The sequence below is a fragment of the Taudactylus pleione genome, unplaced genomic scaffold, assembly GCF_031769625.1.
Source record: "Taudactylus pleione unplaced genomic scaffold, aTauple2 ptg000079l, whole genome shotgun sequence".
Lineage (NCBI taxonomy): Eukaryota > Metazoa > Chordata > Amphibia > Anura > Myobatrachidae > Taudactylus > Taudactylus pleione.
The window spans coordinates 1,701,466-1,716,991 of record NW_028284481.1 but is presented as its reverse complement, the minus strand read 5'-3'; the positions used below and the strand labels follow the sequence as shown (position 1 = coordinate 1,716,991).

General features: G+C 43.7%; 1 protein-coding gene across 1 annotated transcript in view; it reads right to left on the bottom strand.

The window, feature by feature from the left end:
- The window catches only part of LOC148532315 (phospholipase B1, membrane-associated-like), a 177,854-nt gene that overhangs the window by 49,395 nt on the left and 112,933 nt on the right, over positions 1-15,526 (bottom strand). Inside the window, exons 29-37 of the mRNA XM_088467995.1 lie at positions 12,709-12,782; positions 11,987-12,030; positions 10,999-11,107; positions 8,247-8,298; positions 7,094-7,174; positions 6,061-6,126; positions 5,153-5,253; positions 4,635-4,716; positions 1,291-1,392 (exon numbers count right to left, since the gene is read on the bottom strand). Coding sequence (XP_088324121.1) covers positions 1,291-1,392; positions 4,635-4,716; positions 5,153-5,253; positions 6,061-6,126; positions 7,094-7,174; positions 8,247-8,298; positions 10,999-11,107; positions 11,987-12,030; positions 12,709-12,782 — 711 coding nt within the window. The remainder of the gene's footprint in view (positions 1-1,290; positions 1,393-4,634; positions 4,717-5,152; positions 5,254-6,060; positions 6,127-7,093; positions 7,175-8,246; positions 8,299-10,998; positions 11,108-11,986; positions 12,031-12,708; positions 12,783-15,526) is intronic.

Below are 15,526 nucleotides of genomic sequence, written 5' to 3'. Positions count from 1 at the left end.
CAGATCGTCAGCGGTGCTGCTATAGGAAGTACTATTACTTTAGCGTTTGAAATTATAAATGATTTTCAAAGAACAAAAAAAACCTAAACTCAGCAGTGTGAATATTGAAGGTGTAACCTGTTAGGAGACGGTACAGGACTGTACAATATGGTGATGACTGGTAGTAAAGTTGGTGTGTACTCTGGCGATGGGGAGGCTCACGTATGTTGTCATGTACATTTCTGTGCATATCGGATGTACGCTATTTTTCTGGGCTGTGATTTTTTATTTTAATTAACGCCCATTCTGCTACCACCCTGCATCAGCCGCAGAGTTCTGGGTCTCACAACACTAGGCGGCTACAAAGTTAGGTCGCACTTCAGAGAGAAAAGATGTCAACAGGCGGAATTTCTTACTGTCAGCTAACACAGAAACAAACCATGGGGGAATTAATTTTTTTTGGGGGGCGTCTTAACTAATGGCCATCTAGCAGAGCAATTCAATTGTTTCTCCGATAGACGCCCATTACTGTTTAACACGCCCAGAATCACCGGTTTTACACACGTCTAAACTCCTGGTTTGAGTGCCCAAACTACGGGATTTGCAGTTTTGCGCACATGTTTTCTCGCACCTCAGGAGGCTGCGAGGAAATATGTGTCTGCCGCAACTAATGGACGTCTATCGGACAAACAATTGAATTGTTCTGTTTATGGTATACCTGTAAAATCCATCTATCGTGTATGGGCCTGATTCATTACAGATCGCAGCTGCGATTATGCACGCAGACCCACTGCGAAAATATGCTAATGTTTGCGATCGCTATGCCATTACAGCCCAACATAAGGATGCCCACTTCCCCTTACTCGCATCCGTAATACCCTGCAAGTCTGCGAAACCACCGGTAACATTGAGTACCATCGCACAAGGTCAGACCTTACTCAGAAATTGCTAACCTTCCGCTACGCAGTGAGAGATCAAGCTACGTATGCCATCGCAGTGGCTAACTTATGCACGCCTGTAACGGCGTTCAAACGCTCCAACATGCCTGCTTTTCGCCGCCCCCCCCCGACAACACCCCCAACCGTTCACTTCCTGTCAATCACTCTGCGATGGGTCTGCGTGGTGCCTTCACGCACTGCGATGCATGCGCACGTGCACTACGCAACAATCGCCCATCTGCGTGCGTCATCGCAATTGCGATCCTTGCTGAATCATGCCCTGTGCACAACGATGTCTAGGAAATTAGAAATCTGTAAACGCACACACATATATATAACATAGACACACACACGCACACATAACGCAGATTACCGGGAGCTGTGGGAACTTGGTGTGGCGGAAAAACGGCTGCAGGACCACAGTGAAATCCCCTTTGTCATATTTTCCAGAATTTACCAAATGACGGAGACCTTGCTGTAATTTCAGGGGAAAATCATGTAGCTGGTTATTTATGGGGTGAGAGACCTCCATACTTATAACAAGGCAGATCATCCTTCACCTTCTTATATATGTATAACTAAGTGTACTAGCCAAGGCTATTATTATATGATAGCTGTCATCAGCCATTAGGGAGCACACTCCGAAGCTGGGTATACACACTGACAGTTATATTGGCCAATCAATTGATCGGCCAATATATCAAGTGCCCGTCGGCCAGTGTGTACCAGAGATATGTCTGTGAACGACGTCATTCACAGACATATCGCGTTGTCTGTGCTGCACAGCCGATGGACAGATATATCTGCAGATATATTTGTCCATCAGGCAGTGTGTACGGGCCGTCTGCTGACCACCCGTACACATGCAGCAGAGGCCGCAGGGAGGGAGGCGGGACACGCCCCCAGGCCAGCAGGACCCGCGGCCAGAAGCAGATGATGGTCGTTCAGGGTGTATGAAAGACCATCATCTGCATATATCTGTGCTGTGTGTACCCAGCTTGAGTCCCTAAAGCTGGGTACACACTTATAGATATATCAATAGTGCAAGGTGTGTACAGCAGATATGTCTGTGATCGACGTTGTACAGACATCGTACAGTCAGAATAACTATTAGTGCCAGGGTACGCTGAAAATTACAGTCAGAATAACTATTAGTGCCAGGGTACACTGTATACTACAGTCAGAGTAACTATTAGTACCAGGGTACACTGCAAAACTACAGTCAAAATAATTACTAGTACCAGGGTACACTACAAACTAAAGTCAAGATAACTATTAGTACCAGGGTACACTGTATACTACATTCAGAATTACTATTAGTGCCAGAATACACTGTATTCTACAGTCAGACTAACTATAAGTACCAGGGTACACTGTATACTACAGTCAGACTAACTATTAGTATCAGGGTACACTATACTACAGTCAGAATAACTATTAGTACCAGGGTACACTGTATACTACAGTCAGAATAACTATTAGTATCAGGGTACACTTTATACTACAGCCAGACTAAGTATTAGTACCAGGGTACACTATACAACAGTCAGAATAACTAGAACTACCAGGGTACACTGTATACTACAGTCAAACTAACTATTAATATCAGGGTTCACTATACTACAGTCAGACTAACTATAAGTACCAAAGAACACTGTGTGCTACAGTCAGAATAACTTAGTACCAGGGAACACTGTATACTACAGTCAGACTAACTATTAGTATCAGGGTACACTATACCACAGTCAGAATAACTATTAGTACAAGGGTACACTATATACTACAGTCAGAATAACTAGAAGTACCAGGGAACACTGTGTGCTACAGTCAGAATAACTATTAGTGCCAGGGTACACAGTATAGTACAGTCAGACTAACTATTAATACCAGGGTGCACTATACTACAGTCACAATAACTATTAGTACCAGGGTACACTATATACTACAGTCAGACTAACTATTAGTATCAGGGATCACTATACTACAGTCAGACTAACTATAAGTATCAAGGGACACAACAGTGTGCTACAGTCAGAATAATTTAGTACCAGGGTACACTGTATACTTCAGTCAGACTAACTATTAGTATCATGGTACACTATACTGCAGTCACAATAACTATTAGTGCCAGGGTACACTGTATAGTACAGTCAGACTAACTATTAGTACCAGGGTGCACTATACTACACTCACAATAACTATTAGTACCAGGCTACACTATACTACAGTCAGACTAACAATTAGTACCAGGGTACACTGTGTATTACAGTCAGAATAACTATTAGTACCAGGGTACACTGTAAACTACAGTCAGAATAACTATAAGTACCAGAGTACACTGTGTGCTACACTCAGAATAACTATTAGTACACTATATAGCACTGTCACACATCATATTAGTATCGGCCCTATCGGGGTACACTATATGGCACTGTCACACATCATATTAGTATTGGGGTACACTATATAGCACTGTCACACATCATATTAGTATCGGGGTACACTATATAGCACTGTCACACATCATATTAGTATCGGGGTGCACTATATAGCACTGTCACACATCATATTAGTATCGGGGTACACTATATAGCACTGTCACACATCATATTAGTATCGGGGTGCACTATATAGCACTGTCAAACATCATATTAGTATCGGGGTACACTATATAGCACTGTCAAACATCATATTAGTATCAGGGTACACTATATAGCACAGTCACACATATTAGTATCGGGGTACACTATATAGCACTGTCAAACATCATATTAGTATCGGGGTACACTATATAGCACTGTCACACATCATATTAGTATCAGGGTACATTATATAGCACTGTCTCACATCATATTAGTATTGGGGTACACTATATAGCACTGTCACACATCATATTAGTATCGGGGTGCACTATATAGCACTGTCACACACCATATTAGTATCGGGGTACACTATATAGCACTGTCACACATCATATTAGTATCGGGGTACACTATATAGCACTGTCACACACCATATTAGTATCGGGGTACACTATATAGCACTGTCACACATCTTATTAGTATTGGGGTACACTATATAGCACTGTCACACACCATATTAGTATTGGGGTACACTATATAGCACTGTCTCACAACATATTAGTATTGGGGTACACTATATAGCACTGTCACACATCATATTAGTATCGGGGTGCACTATATAGCACTGTCACACATCATATTAGTATTGGGGTACACTATATAGCACTGTCACACATCATATTAGTATTGGGGTACACTATATAGCACAGTCACACATCATATTAGTATCAGGTACACTATATAGCACTGTCTCACATCATATTAGTATTGGTGTACACTGTATAGCACTGTCACACATCATATTAGTATCGGGGTGCACTATGTAGCACTGTCACACACCATATTAGTATCAGGGTACACTATATAGCACTGTTACACATCATATTAGTATTGGGGTACACTATATAGCACTGTCACACACCATATTAGTATTGGGGTACACTATATAGCACTGTCACACATCATATTAGTATAGGGGTACACTACATAGCACTGTCACACATCATATTAGTATTGGGGTACACTATATAGCACTGTCACACATCATATTAGTATCGGGGTACACTATATAGCACTGTCACACATCATATTAGTATCGGGGTACACTATATATAACGGTCAGTTAGACCTGCACCTGATATGCGCTGTTAGTGTCTTTTACAACTTGCATCTCGTATGAGGTCACAGGGACATTCAGCAGACAGGGACACAGCATCCTAGATAAAGACACAACACACAGCTGTCACACCTGCATAGCGTCATATTGGGTGTATGGTGCAGCTAGAAATTAAGCAACAAAGATTTACTCAGTGTAGTCTAAATGGTACTAGGTGTATGAATCACAGGGTACACAAAATTTTTTAAATAAAGAGTTGGTTCAATTAATGCAATGTTAGATTACACGTTCCAGTACGAGGTGCAATGGACACATCTCCCATACATATGGTAGCCTTACCCTATGGGACTATGAGGTAAAAGGCAAGGGTGATGTAATGGTCATGTAGGTGTAATGTACGGGTGATGCAGGCTGCTGTTGCCGGTATTCATACGCCATATCAGCGGCACATCACCCCTACATAGTAATTAATTGGATAACTCCCTATTTGTTTGATACATATGAGTTAGACATATCCTTTAGGCGCCATTACTTACTTTGTAATGATAGTGGGACAGTCCAAGCGGTTATCCAGCACCGCATCTCTCATGGGGATTATATCCATCACCTCCACCAGATTGACGAAGGCCCTGGGTACCTGGGAGAGTTACAGCGATGGAAAGCACAGATTACACAGACTATAACGCCAGATAATGCGCTGTGACCCCTGGGGGGGGATGACTTTCCCCCTGTTTAGTAGACATGTATGAGTGGTAGGCACAGAGTACACTAACCACTGGGGACAGGGCAGATGGTATACATGACCCATACACACTACTGCATAGTAAATGGGTACATTATCAAAGAGCATGAAAGGACTCCTCAGTGTAAATCCACTGTACAGCATTGGGGAGAGCGCTGTCACAGAAGGAGACGTTAAGGACCACTTACTGTACATACAGAACATCCGCCTATGTAGCTATGTGCAGCCCCTCTCTCAGGGGAAGGGTCTTTATGACCATATGCGGGATTGGCGAACGTGACCTGATCAGGGCCAGATGGGACTATGGCCCCAGCATTATGATGATCACTCACCAGCCGCACGGTCGGCCATAAATCATAAGTATTACATTTTTATTTCTATTTATCTCACAAAATTAGGCAATTTTTCTAGTTTTATGAATTTGTGGAGACATTGGGGCTGATAGTGTATGAGATGTACACACCCACATGGCACTGGTCACACCCACACAGCACTGGCCACACCCACACAGCTCCTCCTCTTCTCACAAAGGACCATTGACCATGTGACCCTATATATAGCCCTGGAACCTATCCCAAGGGTCCTTCAGTTGTTCACTTTACATAAAACTTAGGTGAATTACACTGTACCAAAGTGACAGCATTTCCCCATATTGTCATTTAAACAACAGCTTCTCTCTGGGAACTTTCTTTATCAACCAACCTCCTTGTACAGCATGTCCAGAGCCTCTTGGATATGGTTGATGTAACTCACTGCGGAAAATGCATTCTGTGGGGGGAAAGGAAGAAACATAGCGGGTCAGTCTCATCTGGGTCTATTTTCTTTCTGTGTGTTCCTTGTGTGTGTGTGTATGTGGCCGCTGTGAGGGAGATCACCCCTTCGAGACTCTCCCAATCCTTACTTTCACTGTCTATTCCTATGGAGCCTATTTATCAAACATCATTTGAGAGATATTCCCCGAAAGCACCCATAGTTTGGCCCCAGCAATGGCCGCCACACATGCGCAGCAGAGCTGCAGGGTCCGGAAAGAGAAGTGAAATTATAGCATTAGCGGTCACTGCATGTCTTACACCTCACAGGGATGGGCTCCTTTTGGATCCCTTGTCCCTGCGGGTGATTAATGATACATTCAGGCGAACCATAATTTCTTATTGCCGCGCATAGCGTAGAAAAGTATTATAATTATTGGGTCTGAATAGGAAGAGACAGTTTGCACAATGGAAAATGGAAAACTTTAAGGAATAACTACATAAATAAACTTTACTAAACCAACTATGCTCCTCTCTGCTACCCTTCCAGTTTTTATTTATTAATACCGTACATGTGAGACATTCTACTGTATTTTGCTGTGCTATAAACTAAGCCAAAGGGGCATATGCATCAAAGCGTGATGTGAGATAAAATTGTGAAATATATATCACCAACCAATCTCTAAATCCCGAGTTTGTCCCTGGGAAGCAGTGGAGCCTGGACAGCATTCTGTAGCAGACATTTATGCATCTGGACTTCAACCTTGACAGCCAGCCAGGAGTGGGAGGTAATTTCTATTTTACAAATGTCAAGTGTCTCTCTGGAGTGAGTATAAGGGGGAGGTGGAGCAGTTTTGCCTAGGGTGCCGAGAAACCTTGCACTGGTCCTGCTTATGGTATATTATCTTTTGTATGATCTACATTAGATGATACTGCAGATTGTACCTGCATGCACTGCCGAAGTATAATAATATAAGATAACTTACACTGTCAGTACAGGAAGCACACAGGTCATTGGTGCCAACAAACATCGTGATCACTTTCCAGTCGCTTGCAAAAACTACCCTCTGCAAATGAAATTTAAATAATCGATTATTACCTGTTGAAAGTATAGGAAAATGAATTAAAGTGCAATTAGATTATTGTAAATATGTTTGAACTCTCAGGAGATTATTTTCAAAATTCACCCTCCTACCATTTCATGGGATGAAGTCAGGAAGCCAGCGGTCAAAATGCAGACCGCTGAAATCCCGGCAGTGAAACCCCGGCATGGGACTAAATATAGGCATCTAAATACCGACGCCTATTATTAGCCCCACGCCGAAATCCTGACACCCGGCATACCGAACGTAGGTAAGCCGGGAGCTCTTAGCCATGGGGGGGAGGGTTAGGGACTCCTGTGGGGACTTAGGGTTAGGCTCACCCCCCGGGGGGGTTTGGAATAGGATAGGGGAAGGGGGGTTAGAGTTAGGCACCACCGGGGGGAGGTTAGGGTTAGGCACCCCCCGGGAGGTTTTGGGATGGGATAGGGGAAAGGAGGTTAGGGTTAGGCACCTCCCCGGGAGGGTTAGGTCTATGGTGTGGGTAGGGGGGGTTAGGTTTATGCATCCCTGGGGGGAGGTTAGGGTTAGGCACTAGGGGGGGAGGGTAGGGTTAGGCACCACTAAGTGAGGGTTAGGGTTAGGGGGGGAGAGGGGAGGGTTACGGTACTTACTTACCCTAGTAGGGATCTTCATCTGCTGGCCTTCTGGCGTCAGGATTTCATCCGCCGGGCTTAGATTCGACGGTGTTACATATCGATTCCCATTTCACTACTAACTCTTTCAATTAATAAAAATTTTGTGGGTTTACTCCTAAAATACAGCTAATTTATGTCCTAAATTTATAAGTGCTGGGACATTGGGACTTTATTAATGGTGGCTATCTTGTGTGAAGCTTTCTATTACATTGCTTGCCAAATCTTTCCTCTCCTGTGCGCATCTTCCAGAATATCACCGGGAAGTTTGGCTCCGCAGAGGAGGAGGGACCCCCTTGCCAGCACAAGGTAAGATGCGGAGGGGTCTGCTGCTCAGGGCCCTCTGCACACGGGCCCCCTTCAAGCGTTATACCGAGGGGGCCTGAATTCTATGGGTGACTCACCTTGTCTTGGCTCATCTGGTCAATCAGTGCTCTAACTTGGGTGGTCATATCACTGCAACACAGGACATAAGGTACAGTCGATAATTGTCATTTTTCAAGAACACACATAACACACAAAAAAAGATTACTTAATTTAATAATATTAAGTAACAGAAAATTGAGTGAAAAATGAATGGTCCTTCCTACAAAGATTATTACTCTTGTCCACTTGCTGAGTGCTTCTAACAAAACAGAAAGACTTTTCTTATTGATGCTAACACAAGTACTGCCAATCTGTGTATTGCAGTGCACTAGTATTGGCACAGATCACAAAAGTCTGCATATATGGCATTGATATTGCCACACAGCCAGTGGCGTAACTAGGGTATTTGGAGCCCAGGGCAAACTTGAAGAGGGAGCCCCTAACCCCCCGAAGGCGCGCGCGTCAAAAAATGGTCGTGGTCACTTAAAAATGGGGCGTGTCAACATGACACACCCCTTTATTTTCACACTGAACGTCATGACGTCTGTCCCATTACCCACTGCAGGAGCCGGACGGAAGTCCGGCTCTTGCAGTGGGTGCTGCAGCAGTCAATGAGAGTCTATCTGACTCTCATTGGCTGCTGTTTAACACACGCATCACTGCCAGCGCTGGCGGCGATGCGTGTGTTATGCACAGCCTGAGCCCGCCTCCTAGTGCTATTGGGCAAGCGCTCAGGGGGAGGGAACGGGCTCAGGTGTGCAGCACAGGACCGGCGCTGGAAGCCTAGCGCCGGTCCTGTGTAAATGTGTAGCGTGACCGCACTCACTGCGGTCGGCGCTACACTGGCTAACTAGGGCGGGCGGGCCGTTACCGTGGCCGGAAGTGCCCCCCCGCGCCGCCGGTCCAATGGCGCCTAGGGCACGCACCCTGCCCGACCCCCCCTAGTTACGCCACTGCACACAGCTGGTACCATGTACAATATGGGTAACTGAGTGCAGGCATATTTCTTTCAGTTTTACTTATTAGCGAAGTATATCGTTTTCTCAGGTATAATGGACTTATAAATTCTCTCGACTATGTTATATAGAAAATTCATTTCCGGTTATGCATTCGGACACCCCTGCACCAATTGGGATGAAACCAACGCGAGGTGGTCCAGTTGGATCCTTGTCAGGTTTTAGGTGGGTTAGGGTCCCGGTCGGACCTCCCGTTGGTGTACGCTGGGCAGAACTTTGTCCCAGGGAGCATGTTCTGGGCCTTCCGCTGGATGGATTTGGATGAAAACTTCACAGTGGCATGGTAATTGGTCTGGGATGAATAACTTAATAACTTAAACATGGGCAGCGTCGGTAATAAATAATAATGATGACAATGATGCAGACCCCCCCGGCGAGTGTTTTCTCACTTTTTTACGCAACCTGGATATATGGCTCCACAGTACATGCCTGACAATCTCTCTGCTATAAATCAGCAGCTATGCGGCGACATGTAAGAGATAATTTGAGTGTCTTTGCCCAAAATTCCTTAAATAAGGATTAAGGAACCCATTTATCATATTCGCATTTTAAACGCGGTGAGCATATGACATTATTGTCTCAATTCGCCTAGGCTATCGCTCTGCTTCTGGGTTCGGACTTGCGCATGTGAGGCCATTGACCTACACGTGCATCAATGTGGCAGATGGAGAGGCTCCCCCTCCAAAAGAAAATTGGCGCTACAGTAAATAGGCTGCCATCTTCAGACAGCGTTAGCGGCCGGGACGAGCTCCAGAATGGTAAATCTGATGGCTTAGCATCCTCTATATAAACCTATAGGGGCTGCTTTTGAGGTTGGCAATGGATGGAACTTGTCACAAAAATTCTTTAATAAATATGCTCCTAAATTTCTCATGTGTGGAGCTAATGATGTGAAGCTGTTATTGGTATAAATATCTTTTCCAGGAAGGTTGTTTATGATTTTTTTTTTACAGCGAAGGGTTATTTTATTCCCTTTAGCCCACATCACCCCCACCCTGGACATTATACACTGAAACCTAGTAACTGAATCCATTAATTGTCTAATTATCTGGGTTATTTCTGGATTGTGTATGTCCTACATAATTCCGTAATCACCCAGATAATTAGACAGTTAATGGACTGATATGAAACGGAATGCAAGGTTACCTGCGAGTCTTATACTTAAATCAATAACATAATGGAGGTTAGCTGTCATTTTATTACGTGCTGTAAACTGTACATTTATCTGTTCTATATAATATGATCAGCTCAGCAATGAGATTAGATATACAGCCATACAGTGGAGCAAAGTACAGGGCAGTGTATAGGAGATCCTAACATGACCTGGTGCATTTCTGTGCAGTAAATCATATTTTATTTTTATGTCACAAACAGCGGCGGATTTTGCCTAGGGGCAACGAGGCTGCAGCCCCCCCCCAGCAAAATCCACCACCTCAATGTAGTCAGTGCAGTCCGTGACTGCACTCTCTACACTGTGACTGGCAGTGGCTTCCTATTGGAAGCGCCACCTGCCAGTCACATATACTCACAAGTGTCTTTTAGATGAAAGGGCCTTTTCTGGCTTTGCCCTGTATAATAACGGGATTGTTACCCCTTCAAAGGGAAGCGGGCAATGTTCTGCAGAATTCTAGGAACTACCGATTGTATCTTAATGATCTGTTTGAAAGGGACAGATGAGCATTATACAACTTGCTGGTAACAATTGAGAAAAGGGGCAATAGCAGTGTGTCTGGTAATAGTATAAATCGGGAAAGGGACCGGGGACGACTCTTACAAAGCTTTGGCTCCAGGGACGGCTTCATTGAGGAACGAATTGTGAGCAGCACTACTTCCGTTCTCCGTCGAGTATCCAGTGACAAACGGGTTGAACTCAAGAAGAATATCTTTAAAAATAGAGAGGAACATTCTGTATTGAGTAATCCTGAGGAGAGGATGTTCGACGCGTTTCATAATCATTTTATACTGTCTACAAACACTGGCTCAGGGCTGTCTATAGGAAAATAAATGTTACTGACGCTAATATACCAAATAATTTTTTGTCTCACTGTGTCTAGTTTTATTATATTTCTGTTATTTTACCTGGGGTTGTATAGTCATTTGTTAAAGGTGAGTTGTGCAGCTTCAAATAACAATTGGCTGGCACAATGCCTTCCTACAACTACTATGAAAAATCTTTTTGTTTTTCACCAAGGCTTCCACACTATTCACCCAGACTTATATATGTTTGTGGCCCTTGAATATGATGCAGATCGACTATGCCCCATGATGTGGATACTGAATAGTGTTGTAACCAAAGAGCAATGAAAATAATTATCTCTATAAAGATGAAGTAATAAAGCAATGTGTTTAGTAAACATTGCAGTTTGGCAAACAACACCAGTACATTAAAGTTGACTGTAGTTGAAAGACATTTAAATGTCACAATAATTAGGACTTTTTCTGGTGGAATGTTGGCAACACTTTTTATAACATTGTTTTCTAGCTGTAATCATGAAACAGTAAGAAATATTTTATATAAACACAGCCACAAGTACTCTATACTTACATAGCAGAATAGACATACATTATAAGATACTGATTAAATGCCACATAAATAGGCTGAATCACATTATCTAGCAATAGAGTTCTAGTACAGCAGTATTATTGCCCGGTCAGCATGAACAAAGCACTACAATAAAAATAGATTAAACGTCATCAATATATCTCTCCAGGAAGGCAATTAGAGGGCTTATTTTTTTTTTACTTAATTGTTTTATTCTTACTTGGTAGGGTAGTAACAAGGTCCAGAGTAGAATCGCCGCCAATGCTGTAATACATAGGAATATGAAGTTATTATCTTTATTGATTAAATTTTAATTATTACTGCTGTTACTAATATTATTATATGACTACAGTACATACACATATACACACTCAATATATGTGCTATTTGTTATAAACCCTTTCTTGTTAATTTGCAGAAATGTTGCAAGTACTTGATGTTAATTTTCCAGTACAATACACAAGTTAGGTTAAAGTTGCATTATGGCTACCCCAGCGGGTTGCTGCTTGGTGCCCGGAAGGAGCTCACCGGCAGCGGCCCAATCGCACTGAGGCTTATTATGGCAGTTGGCAGATGACCACAAACACAGGTAGGTAGCAGTCATCTGCCAACTGGCTCTACAGACATGTCTGATCCAGTCCCACTCTACCGTTCTCACAAGCTACTTTCAGACCAATATTAGTCCAGTTTGCCATCATCGCCATTACTGACGCCTGTGTGACCACCAAAACGTTTACAGCCCTCACAGGGTGGGTTGGGCAGGTGATGGAGGCTGAAAAGTTTAGGTAATGAGGAATGCGCTACGTCCGTCATTGCCACATTGTTTAGCTGCTGTTATATCTTCTATATTCTTATTTCTTTAGTAAGGAAGTTCATTGTCATTCTGAGATAAATTCGGTTTGTCAGCGGAGATAATATTGTGTATTATGTCAGTGTTTTTACCTCCAGGATAATCCGCGGTACTGTCTGATGACATCTAACACATCTCCTGGGTTGGAACCAATTCCGTTCCCCGCCTGAAATGGTGCCATAGAAACAGTACATTATATTATGCTGTAACTCCTACTCCTATAATGAACCTGATGTATCGCACATGCCCATATATAGAGACTGCACTTAGTATTTAGTGCCATCTGTATGGAAGTGGGCTGTACATAAGACCGGCGCACACGCCCAGTCTCTTTAAACATTGTACCTTGCATGACCTAGTGAGATCGTTGGACTGAGGCAGGAATGAGCATAACAAGAACAGTAAACCGTCATTTCAAAGCCTGTCTGCATCTGGATGACCACGATCTTATTCTAATTATGTCATAAAACACTTCTTGTTCGAGCCTTATTTATTTGAGAAATAAGCTACAATAGTAAGTGTAATTCGTGGCTGTCTGCAATTTATGTATCAAAATTGTGCATGTTAATGTTTTTGTTACATTGGGCTTTGAATGATATAAATGCACTTTTCTGTGTGAAATTAGTCTGAAGGTACCTATATTAAATCCCTAAAACCTGCCCAATGGATCAAGCCCCGGCACCTCTCTTCCACCATCCACTCGTTACCTACCCACCCCCTCCAAGATCCTTGTTCCCGCACAGCTTGTGAATTCGCCAAACAATTAACATGCAAAGTCAACACCATCCGCCAAGAAACTTCCACTCGTCAAATTCATTACCCAACGCCCTTCTTCTCCTCAACTCACCTGTCCACCCTGACATCTTTCTCTTCTGTTACTGAGGACGGAGTCTTCATAGTCCTTCTCATCCCTCCTCCACCCTCTTCTTTTCTCTTAGGGGTCTATTCATCATCACTTAATTTCTACAAAAGCTCCTTCTGCCGGACGTCGGGGCTCCGGTGCGCATGTGTGACCTGTAGGTCACACATGAGCACTAGTGTCACTGCTCGGAAAGGGATCAGCTTTCCCCAGGCCGGAGCAATGGTGAATTGCTCCGGCGTCCGCGGAGAGTTAGAAAGTAATTTATGGGGGGATAATTAACATCATGAATAGACCCCTTAATGCTTCCTCTCTCTGTGGGCTACGTATGCTCCACTACCACTCACAGATTGACCTTTATTCCATGATCATATATTTACCTCTCTTCCGAAATTTAGCTAAACATCTTACCCCTTCCAAGTGTCACTCCACCCTCAGCTTCACTTACTTACAACTTGTCCAATTTTTCACCATCTCCCGCTTTGACTACTGCAACCTCCTGCTCTCCGCCCTTCACCACACCTGTCTTTCCCCTTTACAATCGGTCAAAGCCACATCAAGACTTCTCCACATCTGCTGCACCGCTCCACCAGTCCCTACACTGACTCCTCGCTAACTCCAGAATTCCAATAAACCATAACCATGCACATCCTGTCCAATTAATTTAGATTGCTTGTCTGCAACTCAAAATCTCCTCCCATCAGGAGAAAAGTTTTGCACACATTGGGCCTGATTCAGAGCCGCTCGCTAGATGCGATCACTCACACGATGTGTATGCAAATTGCGTAGGTAGTGCTGTCGCACAGCAATGCATTAGCACGCCCAGTATTTCTTAGAGAGCGATCACATAGTGTATGCAGACACCCACCAGCCTGTTTTAAGACGCCCTCTTGTGCACGTCATATCCAGGAAGTGTATGCAACCATCGGTACATCGATAGCTATCGCAGCGCTTGAGGTTGACCATGCCCTGCCGCAAGCACTGCGAGCACTTCAGTGTAAAAACCAGCCAGGTGACGTGTACTATGATGCTGTATTTTAATTATGCACACCTCTAAAACGCCGTTGAGATGCTCAGGCACGCCTGCGTTTGCACCTTCACTTCCCCGTTTTTAATGGCCAGCCCCTGTTACCACCTAGAAATGGCTTCTTCCCCTGTCACTCACTCTGCTGGGCTGTCTATGCGCAGCGAGCGAATGCATTGTGAACTTTCGCTAAGGTATGCGCACAATACATACACACTGCATACCATCGGCAGCAGCGAGAGTATGCATCTTAGCGAGCGGGTCTGAATGAGCTCCATTCTCCGCTGTCAGGAGGACCTTATGGGAAGAATGTCGCACACACATAGGACCAATGCATGGCAATATTGGAAGAAACCGTCATTTGCGTTTTGCTTCCTGATATTTCACTTTCAGATAATATGATAAATATGTGTGAGTACTGCCTCAGGTTCCAGAATGACTTATTGTATAAATGAGGCAGTTGAGAAAGTTGATTCCTAAAAAAGCAAAAGAACATGATTATTATCTCTCATATCCTATATATTCTGGCAGATGAAATAAAAATAGTGGCATTTCGAGCTCGATTCTGAGGGGTATATTTACTAAAGGTCGATTTTGATCGATATAATACTGATGAAAATCGATTAACATCAATGATGTGCTTCTGGGACCAGAATTTTTGATTTCAATTAAAATTGATCTTTAGTAAATATATCCCTAAGTTTGTGAACTGCCTCTGTAAATGGGGAATGTGGGTCTCATTCAGAGCCGCTCGTAAGCGGCCGTTCGCTCGTTCCGAGTGATGTTCGCACATCTGCGCATGCGTACGGTTTGTAATACGCATGCGTGAACCAGTCAGTGCGGCCGAAAAACGTTTGTTCGCTATATAGCGAATGCCTGCTATTTTGAGTGACAGAGGGAGACGTATGTGGGTGGTAACAGGGGAAGGTGCTTGAAAACGGGGAGTGGAATTCAGAACGCAGGCGTATTTAAAGGTCAAAACGGGCGTTTTAAAGGTGTGCATAATTAATAAAGCAGCGTCATTGAC